Genomic DNA, 18,221 nt, shown 5'->3' with positions numbered 1-18,221 from the left:
TAACAAAATATAAATGGATATCCAATCATCTCATTTATTCTGCGTAAACGGACTTTAAAAGACAATATTCCATTATTGTGTCTATGGATTCTTCTACGGCGCTAATCTACGAGAACGTCACAGTCGACGTAACACTTCTTCCGGTTTGAAAAAAGGGTTGTCAAATCGTCGGCCATCTTGGTTCCTGAAATAAATTAAATAATACATCGAACCGGACTACACTACGATTTCGTCACATAAAGTAAGTATAATAATTTAATGCGTTGACGTGCTGTTGCTCGCTTGTTATCTATCGCTAAGTTTTGATCCAGCGGAGGTCATTTAGAGCTCGTGGTCCAATAAAAGTTTTCATCCAATGGACGATTGTTTTGGAGGATGAACATAGGCGCCATTTCCCTCCTCGCTCTCTGAAGCGCTTATTGGTGGCTAGTGGAAGGGAATGGAGGCGGTCAGGAAACTGTTGGACATTAGTCGCCATTTTGGCTCGCTGGTGTGAATGTTTTCTATTGGTTTGTTGTATCATTTTGAGCCCAAATGGTGGCAGTTTCTTAACTACCAGAACCCTTAGAAACCTTGATTGGTGGAATCTAGTCCGAGGTTTGATTGGTCTGAAGGACAGATCCAAACGTAGTCTTTATTGGTTAGACTGTCTTTACATCGCTGTACAAATATTTAAGAAGGCTTTGCTCTAAAGCCTTCTAAAACGATCATTATTTACCCGTTTCTAATTTATTGGGGATCACAGTCAATGCGGCCTGCTAACGTAGCGAGCACTGTCTCTTGCATTTACGCGGTTCTTTTTAATGTCGTTTTCCGCCTACATCATATTACTGGTGGCAGACATTCGGAAGGGAAATCGTAATAAAATATGATATTGGTCACTTCTGGATTATTTACAACGAAGTTTCACACACGCCGCGTGTTTGTGTTATCTGTTAGCATGTTCAAATGCTTTCTTGACTTCATTCGTGAATTCTACTTTGGAAACAGTGGTAGAAATGTCATGTACGTTATACTATGAATCAGCTGGTGTATATGACGTTTTAAGGAGGTTTAATCTATTGCATTTTATTTTGCCGAAGATGCTTTTGGCTTCATACTTTTCAATGCAGAAATAACCAGACTTATAGTTTCGGAGTTCTTCTACTCCATGACGAATAAAGACTGAAAAAACTAAATTCTGATTATCGTGAAATTGAATTTAACCCGCATTTGCTATACGTTGATTTACGTAATTGGGTGCAAGTTCAATTGGGATGAGCTCGTGTCATATTTATGTTACCTATGATTCATCAGCCATAACACTGGAGACGTTCAAGGTTAGCAGCAGAATCATTGATTATTGACCTTGATTTTATAAGAAACCTAATGGCACTTACGAAAGCTGTTCCTATGTTTAATGTAAATAATTTACCTGCCACCTTAATAACTTTCACAAACATAATATGTGAATAACGTGGTGCTGTATTCGACTTCATCATTACACTGTGGGGTTTTGATGTTCTCAAAATCCTTGTTATAGACTCGACATAATAATTAGATCTTTGCTATGTTTGAGCATCGAGTTCTGGCTTATTTCCTGTATGCACCTGTCACTTACATTTCAGATGTGAAAATGACCAGATGTGTGTTGAAAACCTCTTCACGTTTATCTTGTAGGATTCATTTTTGTACGGGTAACCAAAACTGAAAAGTTCGTAAACAAGGAGTCAGAATTGCACGCTACTAATAATGCAATGCATAACTTGGATATTTGCAGTCACATGATGTTGTGTTTGTCCTAGCCTTTAAACGTTCATTCGAGGTTAAGCTATTTGATTTCACACATTTAGTTTATTCCTTTTATTGATTGAGCCGTTTTCTCATTTTTAACAGATTATTGACGTAGTGTACACATGTATATGCACTCAAATGAGACTGCACATCTGACCTGTGTGACTTTCCACTTTAAATCATGCGGCTATAGCATGCGGCATCCTCTTTGAGGCTGCTCTCTTCCAATCACAGATCGGGATCTTATTTGCATCACCGCACAACTGACCACTCCGCCTCTCCAAGGGGCGGGCGTTAGAGACATTTCATTTGACATTGTAAATAAGCAAGGGACAGTTGTTTGAGAAGTCAGTTGTTCCGTCAAGCGCCGTCTAGCAGCCGTAGAGGAAACGATCGGCAGGGCACCGACATCCAAGACCTGCACACCGAGACCCTCGTTTACTCTCTTTCCGTCTTTTGTGTAACTTTTTCCTTTTTTATCTGGCTATTTTTTTCTCTCTCGTTCTTTTCATACCCTGACCCCTATCCTGCTGCTCAAGGTAACTTAAAACAGGAAGTTGAGCGTCTGTTAAAGGGGGCGGAGTGCAGGAGGGTAAGAACGGGGGAATGACACAGCCTATGGACAGCTAGCCTCAGCCTATAGCGGCAAAGACCGGCTCGTTCCCATTGGAGGAATCCCGTAAGTGGGCGGGGCGTCAGGGACGGGCGGGTCGAGAGTATCGTTTAGCAAGCTAGATTGATTACAGTCGAATGTTAAAGGGAAAGCAGTCAGGAGATTTTTGTCCCGACTTGTTCTATTCCTCTGCATTGCTCTCTCACTCTTTCTAACTTCTCTCGTTTCTGCTTTTTCTTTTGTCTCCTTTTCTCCATCTCTTCCTCACTTTCCCGTCTGTTTTCCGGTCACTTGCTGTGGGACAGGGGTCAGCTGAAAGACAAACACTAGGGTTGCCTGGTAGAGGCCAACTCCAGGCTCCGTGCGGCTACAGGGGACTTGGACAGGGTAGGAATGGGAGGGGGTTGTGTGTTTAGGAAAAGGGGGAGGGGTGGCCGAACAAGATGGGCTAGTGAAGGGGGAGGGCTCGAAAAGGGGGGCGGTAGGTGATCGCTCTCGGCTCGGGGCTTTGAACACAGCAGCGGATCGCCTGTCCCGCACAGCCTTTTGTTTCCTCCTGGGATAGTGCCGGTGGACTAAAGACATCTTCTCTGTGTATCTGACACGGAGAGTTTCGCTATGTGCTCCGCTTCTCCTGCATCGTCTACAGTGCAGCACGATGGGCACGGGGTAAGTGTGACTTGCGACTAATCAGACTAGAAAGCTCTTGCGCGCGCGCGCGCGCTGCAGTAATGGGATGCTTCCTCTGTCCTCCGCTGCGCTTTTCTCCTCCTCTTTTTGTCCTCTACTTTTCCCGTGCTTGAAATCAGAGTGTTTCTTTGTGTTTGCTAGTCTTCTCCCTTGTTCGTTTTAGATCGAATCAGTCCCTGCCTCCTTTTTGCACCCGCGTTGAGCGTTTGACACTATGTAAACATTGACGATCATTGTGTACTTAATTTGAACTTTCCCTCGTTGAACTACACGCGCCTTTATGTTTGACCTCTATTTTGATCGTGCTGTAAATATCACCTCAATAAATGTCAAACTTGTTTTGACTTTGGGCCTCTTAAAAGTCCAATGAATCTTTGTTACGGTATCAGTCGTGTAGGATGGATGATGCTGTGGCCCTGGCTGCATAGGACCGCTAGTCCTGGTTCACCTTCAAGGCCCGGGTTTCAGGCTTGTTTATAATTTTCTGACAGTGAAGCAGAGCAGAGGACAGTATGGATGTAGTTGTGTGACAAACTTTGGCTCGCATAAATTGGAGTTTTAAACCAGATTTTTCAAGTTCATTTTGTTGCTCAACAGACTGCCATCTCCATGGGAATCTTGTCAGCTTAACGCCTATTTTTGTCCCCCCTCCATTAGAAAGTATCAATTGGTTACAGTATTAAGGTGTTTTTGGGGAAAGAGAACTCAAAATAACTCCGCGTTATAGCCTTCACTGCTGCGTCTCACTGTGATTTGTTGTTTGCCTATGATTTGAATAGCATTTTAGCTCCTTGCTGCACCGTTGGCACAGTTAACCATAAACAGTCAATGAAAACCAACACGTTCAAGGGTAAAATGTCACACCTGGCTAACAGTTTTTGTAAGCTAGCTATTCTCACCCAGTCTCGCGGTCTCCGCATTTCAAGACGCATTTTGAAATGTCATTGCAGCATTTAAAAAGTTGACAGTTGCAACGCTACCAGGTTGCCCAAGCTAGCAACGGCACGTCATCGCACCTTGCCGTTGCTAACGGGCCCGTCGCCAGATGAAGGTCAAAGGAATGTGAGAGCGCCTCCTGCATTCGATCCGACAGCGGGGAAAGTGCGAGACCAGGAGGACAGTGCATCCCTTAAATAAGAGGTTGACTGTTCACTGTTAGATTCTCTAGGGACGGCATCGTTCCAGTCACTGAAGGGATTATTGGTGGGTCAACAAGTACCTGCAGTGAAAAGTAGACAAACCAGTCCTGTTTTTCCCTCTCTCCTGTTTTCTTGGAATTTTTTGTGATTAAGTATACCCCAAACCCTCACCCGCTTCGCTGTTTTTCTCTCCGCCTGCTGCTGAGTGACCTTGAGAGTTCAGGGCAGTTTCCTGGAGTTGACGTAGGGCCGGACCAAGGGCAACTTTGAAATGATTGATCGCGAGATTAGACAGTGTGCAGTGTGGTCCGTTCCCAGTTTTAAAATGCAAAACAAGCACATTATTTGTTGGTTAATTTGTAATTCATTGCTGGGTGCATGGCTGGATTTTGTTGGGTTCCAGTTGATGATTAACTAGTTACCGCGGCGGGCTTTCTGTTTTTCCGGCTGTCTTTACTGTGTGGATGTTTGGGTTGTTAATAAGTTCAGAATGTAGCTTGACAGATGTGCTAAAGGTGACCTTTCTGGAAGACACACAGATCATGCAAAATAGGTTTTTCTTTGTGTTATATATACCGAACTACAATATTTTGAATAAATATAATTTATTTATTTTTAAAATATTCAATCAATTGAGCCCAGTCGAATCTGTAAATAAAAAGTTAATATCTAATGTTTTATTAGGCCATTTATTTGATATTCTGAGACCCACAGTATGTGTGAAAAAGAAGTCCTGGGAACTGGGAGAAAATGTGTTGTTGGCCCTTGTGCTAAACCGAAGTTCTAGTGGGCTATTTTAATATTATAAAAACAACTGAAATTAATTTTTCATTAGCAGAAGTACTTAAGTTACTAACTAGTAGCATTAATGCTGGTCATATTAGAACTGATTCTAAATAATCTCGGATTAAAACATGATTTATTATGAACTGCTCATTACATGCTGATTATTAATGCTATTCATTTCATTAATATCATTAATCCCAAATGTAGATGCAAGACGTTAAGGTTTATAATCTGTCACAAACCTAAATAGCAAACAGTAAACTGACTGACAGGGAAAAAAAACGTAATTAGGCTTCTAATGCATTATCGCTTACTTAAGCGTTACAGTAAAAATTGTAAAAAAATGTACCTGCTATGGGTGTCTGCAGGTCTTTATATGAAACGCGTCTTTGGCAGGAGAAACAGCGCTCACGGAGTGGAAAGGGTTAACTTTAAAATTTGTCTTATTGTTTTGTAGCTTTTTTAGTACTGACATTTTAACTGCTCTTTAAAAATTGTCATTTTAAAGTGGAGCTAAGGGTCTGAAAAGAAGCGTAGATCGCAAGTCAACCAAGTACCATAGAGTGACTGTAGGGTGAGGGGAGGTAACAATCACAAACCCAGGTGTTTATTTTAATTTAATCTTTCCAGCATGAGGAAGAGATTGATGTCGCTTTTTATTTTGGGATCCATTTCACAAACCACACAGACCAAACAAAAATTTAAAATGGAATTGTCCTGCCATTCTGAATAATACATTTGTTCTGTTTGCGTCACTGTAGAAGTCTCTTCCTCCAGGCCACACTTTCCCTCAGTTTCCCTCAACTCCTCTGGAAGATTCGGCTAACTTGCAGAATTCTTTGTGTTGTGAAGACGGCAGTGGATGATTTCTCAGGTCTTTGTAAACAGCCGTCTTCGATCACCCAGTGTCCTCTGCCGAGGTACTGCAGTCCTCCTGCACAGCGAAAGCAGAGCCTGGCAGCGCTGGCATGTTCTTGCTGATTCAGCCTCTGCTAGCGGCATTGACTTTCCGAGAGCACCAGCGGTCGTTGCTTTTGAAGCAACCCGAACAGATCAGGAGAAATCCAACACCGCTATTGACTTACTGAAGGACGATAAGGACTTGTGTAAACGGAGTCGAACGTGCACAGAGCTTCGCTTTTTGTTTCCAACAGATAGTTAACGGTTAATGCTTAGTGTCATGTGATAATCTTTGCAGTTAAGAACCCCCTAAATCATAAATATTGCCTTATTTGCTTATGTTGCAATGATGTAATACGAAACATTCAACTGACCTCAAAGGAACAGGGATGCAAACCACAATGCTGAGCTCCCCCCGTCTTTTTGCAACTCGGATCTGTTTAAAAGAGTCAAAAATAGCTCTTACTCAGAAGCAGCTGGTCTAAGCGAGCCTCGATTTAACCTATTTATGTCTCCTTCAATGAAGTGTTATCTTATTCGCCTCACGATTTCCCAGGTCCGTGACAGTAATTGCTGCTGTTATCGCCTGGTAATTAGCCAGCTACTTTTCTTAATGGTCTTGCTTGAGACGTTAAATGATCGTTTCTTATCAGGCCAGCCCTGGCACATCCACGTTCACAGATGTACCACGGGAGATTGTCACAAGATCAACACCTGATGCCGTCGCCTCTCAGCAGCACATAGAATGATGACCTCAAGTGTTTTTCTTATTTTAGTTTCCCCGCACACACGCGTGATGAATTTGACAGTCGACTACTCGACGGCCTCGCTCAATCCTGACACAAGCTCATCTACAATCATGTGACTGGTATTGTGCTTGAAAGGAACAATAAAGGGTTTTAAGAGGATCTATTGACAGAAATGCAATATAATATACAAAAAGCTGCTACTTCAGAGGTATATAAAGACCTTACTTAATGAACCGTTATGTTTTTAATACCATAGAATAAGCTATTATATATACATACAGAGCTACATTGAATTCGCCTCCATGTTTGGTACTGCAGCCATAAACAGACAAACAATTCTACAACGCGCGTTTCCTCGCCCCAGCTGTATAGTGGTAAAACGGATCACAGATGATACGTGAACCTTACGAATCGTGCTCTATGGTTCGAGCGCATGTGACCCGTGGATTAACTGTAAATATATTTACATTGAGTAAAAGAGTAAAATGCTCTCTGTCCAGTTTTAGAGCCAACGCGCTCTCTCTTTCTCCAGTATCTGGACAAGTACAATATTACAGCGGTTCCTGTTAAACAATATCGTCATATTCATTTGTTGCAAATCCAATGACGCTGGTAATTCTCTCTGCCCAATCAGTGATCTGTGTGTAAACACGTCACATTTTGGTATCGGTACAGTAGGCTTGGAGCCTCAACCGAGATGGTACTAAAAAAATGAGGAGGTACTAGGAGAGATATGAGTATCTCCTAAAAGCCTTAGTACGGGGGGTCCTAACTCGTCTATGCCGGAAAATCTTAAAAATATTATTGCAGGTCCGAGGTCATGCCTGACTATCACCCTTTTTTTATACTTAAAATCCACAGACCTTTTAGTCTATGTAATAAAAAAAGACATTGCTCTTTCTACAGTTTTTCTATTGCCCGCATGATCTCTTCCCTGCATCAACATGAGAAGACGCGCTGTCGCAGCCGATGACATCTTTTTGTACTGTGGTGGCCACCGCCGTGTTGCAATGAGAGATTCATTGCAAATCTATAATACAACGCTAGTGGCCGCTGTAAATCAAAAACGGCGCCTTAAATGCTATCGATTATTGTTGTGGAGGCCAAAAAACACTTGAATTGTACTATAATGGGGTTGTGGGGGCAACATAACAATTCAAATGCTCCAAAAATAAGTATAAAACTCATCACATGTCTCCTCCAGTAATCTTGCATGTTATGCTGTGTCGCTCCTCCGTTTGACCCACATAGTGAGTGTGCTCAGCAGTCTGACTGCACCGCCTCCATTAAGCCTTTGGCACTTTGTCCTGTTATTGGATTATGGCTGAAATGCATAAGTACTTTTTACCGTCTCTCTCCTGCCTCTATGGCACCCCACCCTGCTATTTTTGGCCCTGTGTTTTCTTCCAAAGGGAGAGAGAGATGTGCTATGTAGCGTCTACGACAACACAAGCTGAGGCAGGCTGGCTGCAATACACAGCAGAATTCTTAACATGCCATAGTAACCCGCCAGATTCACTCATGGAGTCCATGCAGTGACAGTCAAAGCCTTCCGCGTTTTCCATTTGAATTACTTTCTGCTTGCCGTGTGTGTTGAGTCAGTGCCGAGCAGCTCTGTCAGGATGGCACTTTCATACAAAACAGTGGTGCAGTCCAGTCTTCAGGTCCTTGGTACGGGGAATGTTTGGAGTTCGTCTGCGCTTTGTTCTCCAGGTTTTTAACATGGACCCCAGGCTTGGTTTACACATGGCCAGTTTGACTGATTTGCCCACGGCCCATTACTGCGGTGACGTACAGGCTGTCATGCAAAATGAATCGAGTGAACTCAAGTCTAGCTAAAGAGAGCATGGTGTGGTTTATTTTCTCAGTGATTTCTAAACTGATTGTGAGACTTGTATGGGATCAGTAACTGTTTTCTATCTTTCCAGATCTGGAGATGTCCGCAGACTCTTTTGGAGCCGGGGGTAGCGATGCCCAGCAGAGTCTACAGTCCTTTTGGCCCAGGGTCATGGAAGAGATCAAGAATCTAACTGTGGTATGGGTTACTCTTACTTTTTTTCATCTAGACAGATACATTCACAAGTGCTCTCATTTGTACACATTGGCACTCAGACACAGTCTAGACGCGGCCTCTCCAAAACAAACAGACTAAGTCATAATTGGAACAATGCAGTCACCTATTTAGTTTGCTTTCTCTGTTACTAGGAGTCATAAATGTTACTGTGAGTTCGCTAACACAGTCCCGCTCTGTTTCAGAAGGATTTCCGAGTGCAAGAGCTTCCTCTTGCTCGCATCAAGAAAATTATGAAACTGGATGAGGATGTGAAGGTAAGAGGCGGCGAGCTGAATCAACACAATCACTGATGGCAACACACTTCCTGTGTTCGAGTCTCGAGAGAGCAACCAGTGTTTATTTGCTGGGTCAAATTGGGTAGATCATTAGTCGTGCTTGCTGATGCAAAAGTTAGCAGAGTTAAATTGACAGTTCACTCAAAATGGAAAGTTCTGTCTTCATTTACTCACCCTGTTGTCATTTCAAACCTGTTTGGATTTCTTTCTTCTGCAGAACACAAAAGAAAATATTAAAAGAAATTGTTAACTGGCACCCATTCACTTGCATGGTTTTGTAGCCATACAAAAGAAGTGAACAGGTCCCTGCGCTGTTCGATTACCAGCTTATTTTTATGTAATTGTAACATTGTATTTCCAACAGACACATTTAGTTTATTAAAATATGATCAATTCACTTCCAAAACATCTCCCAGTCTGGCATTATTGACAGGGTCGTCTTGTGAGTTGGCTTTTGTTGCTGCTTGTTGAGGCTTCAAAATCCCCAAATGCACATTTTTAAAACCAATGCTAAATAATATTTGGGGCTTCTCTAGAAGTTAATGTTTTCTGTGGATTCAGTTGCCCTAATTTGAACCTTGACAAAAACAGTCATTTAAAATGTCTGGAGCACAGGAATAGAGAAATTACTCGACCCAGCTTAGAGTCATCTGGCCACTTTCTGTGAAAAAGCCTGATTTTCTTAGAAAAGAAAAAACCTTTCTAAAAACAAGCTCTGTTACATGCACTGCCAATATTTACATGTTTCTGCCAACATCATTTTTGAAAACTTTAAGAACATGCATATTTCCAAACCATCAAGTTCAAATGAAGAGTTATAGGTCAATGCAACAGAGCCAAGATGAACAGTATTGGCACACATTGACCGATGCACGTTCAGTGTTGTTTATTTGCTAGACAGTTTAACCCTCGCTTGTTCTACTAATCCTTAAATTAGCTGGATTAACCTTAATACAGGCAGCCATCTTCCTTCTTTGTGTTCAGTTGCAAAGTACAAAGATATTGTGATGCACAGAGCATGATCTTCCCACATGATGTGGGAAGAGGGCATCAGGTCAGTCAGGGTTATACTTCCAGCTTATAGTGAGAAAAATCAATGCAATTAGGCTCAAGAGCGGAGACATGGGCAGGACCCTTGATCAGATCTTGGCGACATTTTATAACATTATGCATGTGTGCATCTCTTTCAGAACATGATCATGCCGTGAAGGGTGTTACAAATTACCTTAATTGAAAGGTTATTTGATATTGCATAAATCCTTAATAGAAGGAAGTCCCAGAATGCATTGTCACAACATCAATTAAAAAATCAAGCCAGTGTGAATAAGGCATGATATGTTGATTTGTAAATTCACATTTGTTTTATTTGATACTTGAAAGTACTGATAAAATAGTATGTCATTTGTTTGGAGGATTTTTGACAGAAATGTAATGTAATACACATGACAATGTATATAGAGGTGTATTAAGACCTTAAATAATGAAGCGCTGTGTTTGTATTACCAAAGAATGACCTATTTCTATTAACCTGCACCGCGGGTCCCCTTGCATGGAATTCTCCATACTGTTTCTACAGTAGCCCTAAGCGGACAAACTGCTTTACGGAGCGCATAAATACGTTGTCTCCTTTGGCAAAGAAGCAAAAACACAATGACATCTTTTGACCTGTGTCAGCCGCCGTAGTGCTTTGAAATGGAGGGGTGGCTTGAGCCGTTGGTTACCATTCGCAGCCTCACCACTAGATGCCACTAAAATCTCCACATTGCTTAAAGACTTGTAGATGTGGATAGGGTTTTCTTTGCGATTGGCTGTTGTCATTTGTTCATTTCCTCCTTATGATTGATTTTGTTAACCCTCCACAGATGATCAGTGCTGAGGCACCAGTGTTATTTGCCAAAGCAGCACAGATCTTCATTACAGAGCTCACTCTAAGAGCCTGGATCCATACTGAAGACAACAAGCGTCGTACACTGCAGGTCAGTACACGTCCATCTGTGTTCCCCTTTGACCGCTTGCTGTATCCAAGCTCAGATAAACACATCTCTTGTATTGAAATTGAACTAAGACAGGCAGAAATGTTTTCAGATGTGACCTGGTGGGTAATACACAAGCTCAGTCACATTGTTTGGTGGGGACGACTTGTTTAAATCGGGCTTTACGGTCTCACCCAGATTCTTCCCCTGTCATTTCGTATTACATGATTCAAGGCCCGATGCCGCATTTAAAAAAATCTGTTATCATTAACTTGCTAAGTTGATATAAATAGCAAGTAAGAAAAAAAAACAAAAGTTTTGGAAGATGGGATCAATTTGTATTTGCTTGCCCAAAAATCTGCATATGCTTAAAGCTACTAAATGCTTTGTGTTTGTAATACCAAAGAATGAGCTATTTCTATTTACACACACCACGGGTCCTCTTGCAATCCATAAACATTCCTAGAAATATATATTTTTTATTACTTCATAATACAGTTTTTTCCTGCACTTATGCAACCACTGTATATCCTGCACTTGCTGCTATTGCACTTCTGGTTAGACAAAACTACATTTCGTTGCCCTGTACTTGTACATGTGTAATGACAATAAAGTTAAATCTAATCTAATGGGTCCAAAACATTACACCAAAACTATAGTTTCTCCTGGTTTTACATGTGTTCTGAAGCCATGACACGGCTTGTCTGTTTATGGTAAGAGCCGCCCCCCCCAGGGCTTTTCTCTGTTCCGCTCTAGCATATAGAGTCTAAAAGTACATCTCTCATGACCCACTTACTTGCAGCCTCCCTGGGCTGTCAAAAAACTGTCCTGAACCCTTAATGATACCCAGTGTTCCCTCAGAGACAAACACACACATGGTATATACAAATCTTTAGAGTGATATTTCAACAAAGCTGTTTCTTTAAACAACGTTATAAGCTAAATATTGTCATCTTATCTAAGCTCAATAGCAACCCATGTCAGCACAGCCTTTGTGACATCGTGTTTTTGTCACCGAACAAAGCCATAATGACTGGTGGACCACGTCTTTAATATGTAGATTGTATTACGGCTCAGCCTGCGAGCGTGCAGCTGGCCCTCGGTTCCATTGTGAAGGCATCACGCCAGCCGTTGTCGCCACGACAACAGTTGTCAATGGAACAACTGCATGGATGTGACCCTTCACCACCAGATATTAATCACGGTGCTAAGAATAGCCATGGATCTGAGGGGTGACAATGGGTGGTCTTTGCAGCCAATATCCTGTGGAAAAACCACTAGAAGTGCTGTTGTGTGTGATGGTTCTCTCTGTTTATTAAAACACGTATAAATGAAGAAAATAAGAACTTATTGTGTCCTGTTAAGTATTATTCTTCATTTTTGATAGTACTGCACTCTTGTATATTATTTTAAAGATGTTGAAAAAAGTTTTTATTATATTATGGATTGTGTGATCATTTGCTATAGTTGACCTTTATTTGGTTTTCATTCTGTTTTTCAGAGAAATGACATCGCCATGGCCATCACTAAGTTCGACCAGTTCGACTTCCTCATCGATATTGTCCCACGGGATGACCTCAAGCCTCCAAAGCGACAGGTGTGGAAAAGAGAAGATGTTTATTGAGTCAGGAGCTTCATGCTGTCAAAACTGACCAGCATTTCAATGTTTTAACATTGTGTTGATTCTGGAAGCATAGGGGCGCTGTAAACATCCTTGACTGGAAGCTGGGTGTAGGGTCAGTGAAGGCTTTCAGTCGGATGTTTGCAGCACTCGGCTTTCCCTGAACGTCATCATATCACTGCACAACAAGCATTGTAGTTATTCACAATTCGGTTTACAACAATCCATAAACAATCCTAGAAATATCTTCTTTTTCTTCTTAAGTAGTTGATTTTATAAAATAAATGAATACATGTGTTGCGGACCACATTTCTGCGCTACCCTGGCTCAGCTAAACTCATGTCTTTATTTGATCCAAAGGCTTTAGAGTATGTGTGATCAGGTGTGTAAACATCCTACACTCTCAGCTGTGATATCAGCGAGCTGGGAGAGGGGTGTTTACTCTCTTTGTCACAGATGTGTCATCTGAATGCTTTGAGGTGAAATATTTAAAATGCACTTATAGCATATGTTAAGGTATTACTGTTATTTGCGTGTTGGAATAGCTCAGATTATTGCATGCAATTACGCTGCGGTTGAGTTTAGCGTGCGGTCTACAGACGGTCTCGTTTTTGTTTCTGCTAGAAGATTGCATTACTGGGTCTTGCTTTGCCTATAAGTTATTTATCCTATAAGTTATTTAGCTTCTAGTGTTACAGATCTAAAATAATTCATGGAGATGTAACCAAAAGATAGGCTTCATGTTTGTTAGTGCGTACTTTTCTGCGTTTACGAATGCACTTTTAAATTCCTAAGTATGCAATTTTGCAAGGTCTACTGTATGTCGATTTCAAATGGTCTCTGTGTGTAGGAGGAAGTACGCCAGTCGGTTGCCCCGACAGAGCCAGTCCAGTATTACTTCACTTTGGCACAACAGCCCAGCGCTGTTCAGGTCCAGGGTCAGCAGCAGGGCCAGCATGTGTCTGCTCCCACCACCACACTACAACCAGGCCAGATTATCATCGCTCAGCCTCAGCAAGGCCAGGTAATCTCCACACACCAAGAAAAATATTCAGAGCATAGGACGACCACTTTCTTAAAGTTTGTCCTTGGAATCACCCTAGTGTGTATTATACTACAGTTTGGTTGAAACTTTATCGGACCTGCTCTCACACGACACACTTGAGCCCGTCTTATTTTGATCAGCCCATTACAGAATCATTTGAAACATGATTGGTGAAGGTTGAAAGTTTAGAGGGTGTCATTCACGCATTGCTATCGGGTGAACACAGAGAGTCGAGTCTCTCGTGTAATATCATTCCTGTGTAAACCCTACGGCCCTCTCCTCTCTTTCCTCTTTAATTCACTTTCTCTTCACCTGTCTGTGGCTTCAGTTTGTCTCTGTTTTTGCATGATGTTTTGTCTCCTCTCTCCCTTGTCCAGTCTGAGGCTGGTCTTCCTCGTATTCCTCATTTTTTTATATCTGTGGTGGACCTCATTCTCTCGCTGAGGATCAGTGCTGCTTCAGCAAATCGCGATTTGCTGACCTGTCAGATGTTGGCAAAGATCTGCTGCAGTCACTTTAAAAAGGCACCCGGGACAAATATATAATATATTTGAATTTTTATTGTTTTAATATTTATATTAATTTTTAAACACTTGAATAACGTGCAGTTACCTGGTCCTTCATGATCTCTCTTCTTACCCTTTAAGTCAAATAGATTTTTAATGGGTGTTTCATCTTCATACCTGAGGACAGAGTGTGTTTAGCTTCACTTCATTACCTGTTCATTGCTTGGCGCAGCTGTGAAGGCAATTACCCAGAATGCACCACTTCCATCAGCTCCGTCATTAACATTTCACAGCACAGCTTTCACTTGTCTGCTATAACACACAGCTTTATATCTGCTGTTTCAGCTTTGCTTCTGTTCAGGCCTGTTAACAAAAAATCTGATACAAATGTCGTATAGTGAAACATTTTGATTACATTTTTTAAGAATTAAGAATTTTTTACTGTATCTGAAAATGTTTAGATGTCTTGAATATTGTTTTTGCATCCAAAATGTTTTTTACATTTCCATCTTTCTTTCAAACAACATTGCTATATTTGGAGCTCTTTGTGAAGAAAATCTTTGAGTTGAGCATTATTTTTTACAATATTTGCTCTACACATTTTGACTTTATGAAGTCCCTTCATATTTGAACACATCACTCTCTTTTATTAATTTAATCTTTCATTGCTTTCTAATGCAGCGCAATACACTTTTTTTGTTGCTTCGTGTGTAAAGTTGAAGTATGCGCTTTGCATGTGCTTGCTTGTGTTTAAGTTCTCTCACTCTTTCTTTGCCTCTGTCTCTCTTGCAACATGTCCTCTTCCTCAGGTGTTGCAGGGAACCACCATGCAGCAGCTGCAGCAGGTACAGGTTGCTCAATCACAGGCGACCCCCATCACGGTAAACACACCAAACCCCCTGAAGTCCTTGTTTAAGGCGCAAAGCTTTTCACAGGCTCTTTATGACATTTGAATAACACCATAATGCATAGAAACAAAAGTGAAAAATTCCCATTGTGGGCTTGTGCTATACTGGGTTTGCTATACATTACAAATGGAAACGCCCCTTAGCGGGATGTATTGTAATGCATCACTAATTTAAGTGCCAGTGTTGATAGTGTGGATGGCTGCGACGAATAAATCAATATGGGAAACAGACAATAGAACGATATGTTGTTATGAGAAGTAGCCTATAAAAATGGTTTTGTTCGTTTTGAAACTATGGCAGAACAAATTGATCTATGGCAGGCACTTATGCTTTCTCATAAAAATATATTCTATAAATGTAAAGGTGCTATAAATGCTGCATTCCATACACCTTGGATTTAGGATATTTCCCACTTCAAACCTAGAAAATATCGTCTAGATTTAGTCAAATTACAAATATTTGTTGGCGCATTAAAAGTATTAACATTAAAACGCTATTCTAGAAATGATTTCCAGGTTGAGGTGGGTAATATCTAATTCCAAGGTGTTTGGAACTCCGCAAAAGTCATGTAAGGTTGAGGTCAAAAAAGAAGCACAGAGCAACACTGCTGTTCATATCCGCCGTGCTGCATGAGATCACTGCACATCTCTGTCCTGCTTAATAAATTGTTCCTGCTATCGGGTGTCAGCTCCTAAAGAGGAGAGATCATCTGTCGCACCTCCACAGTCAGCTCTGCTCAAAGCCACAGGCCCGAGGTCACAGTCCTGCATCTCTCTTCTTTCCCGTACACTTCTTCAGTTTCACTTTCCTTTGGAGTCATTCCCAGGCCACGGCACAGCGTTAGACGTGATGGCTGTTGGCCTTTTGAATCCAGCTTACTTTCTGAACTTGAAAGGAGGAAGCACAAGATAAAAACACTGATAGAAGCGTGAAGGTGATGTTCCCCCCTCATGTCTTTGATGTTTCTATTTCAGAGTGCTCCAGTGACCATGCAGGTGGGCGAAGGCCAGCAGGTGCAGATTGTGCAGGCCTCTGCGCAGGGACAGGCGCAGGCTCAAGCGCAGAATGCACAGTCAGCTGGACAGACCATGCAGGTCATGCAACAGATCATCACCAACACGGGAGAGATTCAGCAGATTCCAGTAAGAACTTCTTATCGTTTGCTCAGATTATTATTTCATCGGTTTATAATCGGGGCTAGAATTAAGGTTTGGGGAATCTGGTGACATTAAAGGACAACCCGACTTTAAAGTAAGAAATAAACATTTCTGCTCATCACCGCCCCCTTGTGGTGTCTTGCAGGTGCAGCTAAACACTGGCCAGCTGCAGTACATTCGCTTAGCTCAGCCAGTCTCAGGAACACAGGTTGTTCAAGGACAAATACAGACGCTTGCAACAAACGCTCAGCAGGTAAGGATGAAAACTTTCAAGTAAACATCAAAGGTTCATCATGTAGGCTGATGTTTTCTCCCTGAAAGTGTAGACCATTGACAAAGCAATTATGGATAAACGTAAACGGTTAAAGCAAAACGTCTCTGATTTAATGAAAATCATTTTTTTTTTTTTTAGATTACACAGACAGAAGTACAACAGGGTCAACAGCAGTTCAACCAGTTCACTGATGGGCAGGTAAAGGCACAAGTGATTTCATTTACCTCTTGCCCACGTGCATTTCTGTTATGCTTTTCTTAGATCACATGCATTTCTGTTATGCTTTTCTTACATGCACAGTAACTAAATCAACCAAACAACAGTTTAAATCATTCAAAAATATCTGTTACATGGGTTTTCCCTCACTTTCTGTTATCCTACAGCAGTTGTATCAGATCCAGCAGGTGACGATGCCTGCGGGTCAGGAGCTGAGCCAGCCCATGTTCATTCAGTCCACCAACCAGACAGCTGACGGCCAGGTCACTGCACAGGTCAGCACGGACTGAGGCCGTAGACCCTCTTCAGAGCTCGCTCATGGAGCTCTTGACACCACTAAGCACCATACACAGTGAAGAGGAGCTCAACCACGTCTTTGCACTTCTGTAATATTTTCATCAAGTCAGACTTTGATTCATCAATTGGTCTAAAACTTTTTGTAAAAATAATTTGAGTATCGTCCTAACTACACGTATTGCTGTTAGCTTTGTTATTCTGGTCTGTTTACTACAGTACTGAGTAATAGAAGAATCAATGTGTCGTGGCAGAACTCTCACTCTGTGTTTAGGTCTACTGCAATAAGGCTTAAGTGTATTTGAACCCACTGTCTTCCTCGCAGTGTACAGAATATGTTTCGTAGATATGGATATGGGTAGATTATGATTTTTGGATTTGTTCCTTTGTAGTCATACGGTGAGACTTGTGAAACCTGTAGGAGGGCTCGTTTCAACTGTGGGGCATGTGCAGTGGTCTTTAGAGGAAGAAATAAACCTTTTTTTTTGAGCCCTCATCCATTTTGACAGATCATGCCATCTCATGATGTGTAGACTTCTAAACTTGATTTAAAAAAGCCATAATCTGCACATCCTGCACACAAGTCTCCGTAGTTTGTAATTCCCTAGTAATTGTATTAGTTAAGTTGTAGTATCTTGTATAGTTTTGAAATTTGATAACATTGTATTTGTTAAAGGGCTTCTTGTTGTTGGGTTTTCTACATGCAAAATGGTCCAGTGTGTGTGAGCTCGTGTGAATGTGTGTAGGTATTCAATGTGCTTTTCCTGGGTGTCTTTTCGGACCAGATTCAAAGAGAACCATTCTGCCCCAAGCAATAGAAATTCTCCACTGTTACCCACTTGTAAAAACAACACATTAATTGAACAAATCCTTTTATATAAACACATTTTTAATACCAGTTGTAACTTTTTTTAAACTGCCCTTCTGTTTTTCATTGTTGATATTATTATTGTTGGTCATGTTTTGCATGTAGTTATGACTGCCAGCATGATATGCAATACGTAGGTACATATTTTATTTTTTGTTCTTTTTGTAAACAGACCTTGGTTTGTGAAAAAAATAAAAAATCCAAAAAATTAACCTTGTATTAAATTGTGCCAGAACCACGTGACAGTACTGATGAAATATGAATGTATAGTCTGAAATTATTATGGTTGTGTATTGAGCACTTATTGTTTTTGACCACACGATGGCGACATTTTTAACTCGTAAAATTAGCTCTTTTGTG

At 41.3% G+C, this 18,221-nt stretch overlaps 1 protein-coding gene across 11 annotated transcripts; it reads left to right on the top strand.

Annotated features, from left to right (window-relative positions):
- The first annotated feature begins 85 nt into the window (after positions 1-85).
- On the top strand, positions 86-18,221 carry nfyc (nuclear transcription factor Y, gamma). 11 transcript variants are annotated; one of them, XM_079484836.1, is made up of 11 exons: positions 86-241; positions 8,579-8,685; positions 8,910-8,978; positions 10,862-10,975; positions 12,474-12,569; positions 13,444-13,617; positions 14,954-15,025; positions 16,027-16,194; positions 16,355-16,462; positions 16,622-16,681; positions 16,867-18,101. In XM_079484836.1, the coding sequence occupies exons 2-11, from the start codon at positions 8,587-8,589 to the stop codon at positions 16,987-16,989; spliced, it is 1,083 nt and encodes a 360-aa protein (XP_079340962.1). In that variant the 5' UTR covers positions 86-241; positions 8,579-8,586; the 3' UTR covers positions 16,990-18,101. The 11 variants fall into 11 exon arrangements, with proteins under 11 accessions (XP_079340962.1, XP_079340965.1, XP_079340957.1 ...); XM_079484831.1 differs by having other exon boundaries at positions 117-241; positions 8,907-8,978; positions 16,867-18,221; XM_079484834.1 differs by lacking the exon at positions 86-241 and adding an exon at positions 2,070-3,055 and having other exon boundaries at positions 8,907-8,978; positions 16,867-18,092.

Source organism: Barbatula barbatula, assembly GCF_947034865.1.
Source record: "Barbatula barbatula genome assembly, chromosome: 21".
Classification (NCBI taxonomy): Eukaryota; Metazoa; Chordata; class Actinopteri; order Cypriniformes; family Nemacheilidae; genus Barbatula; species Barbatula barbatula.
Note: the sequence above shows the minus strand (reverse complement) of the source record. Positions and strands in the feature narration are given on the sequence as shown.

Coding starts and splice junctions, on each gene's coding strand:
- nfyc (XM_079484831.1), top strand. CDS start 8,587: ATGTCCGCAGACTCTTTTGGAGCCGGGGGTAGCGATGCCCAGCAGAGT. Junction 12,570..13,443: donor TCAAGCCTCCAAAGCGACAG/GTGTGGAAAAGA, acceptor CTCTGTGTGTAG/GAGGAAGTACGCCAGTCGGT. Junction 16,463..16,621: donor TTGCAACAAACGCTCAGCAG/GTAAGGATGAAA, acceptor TTTTTTTTTTAG/ATTACACAGACAGAAGTACA.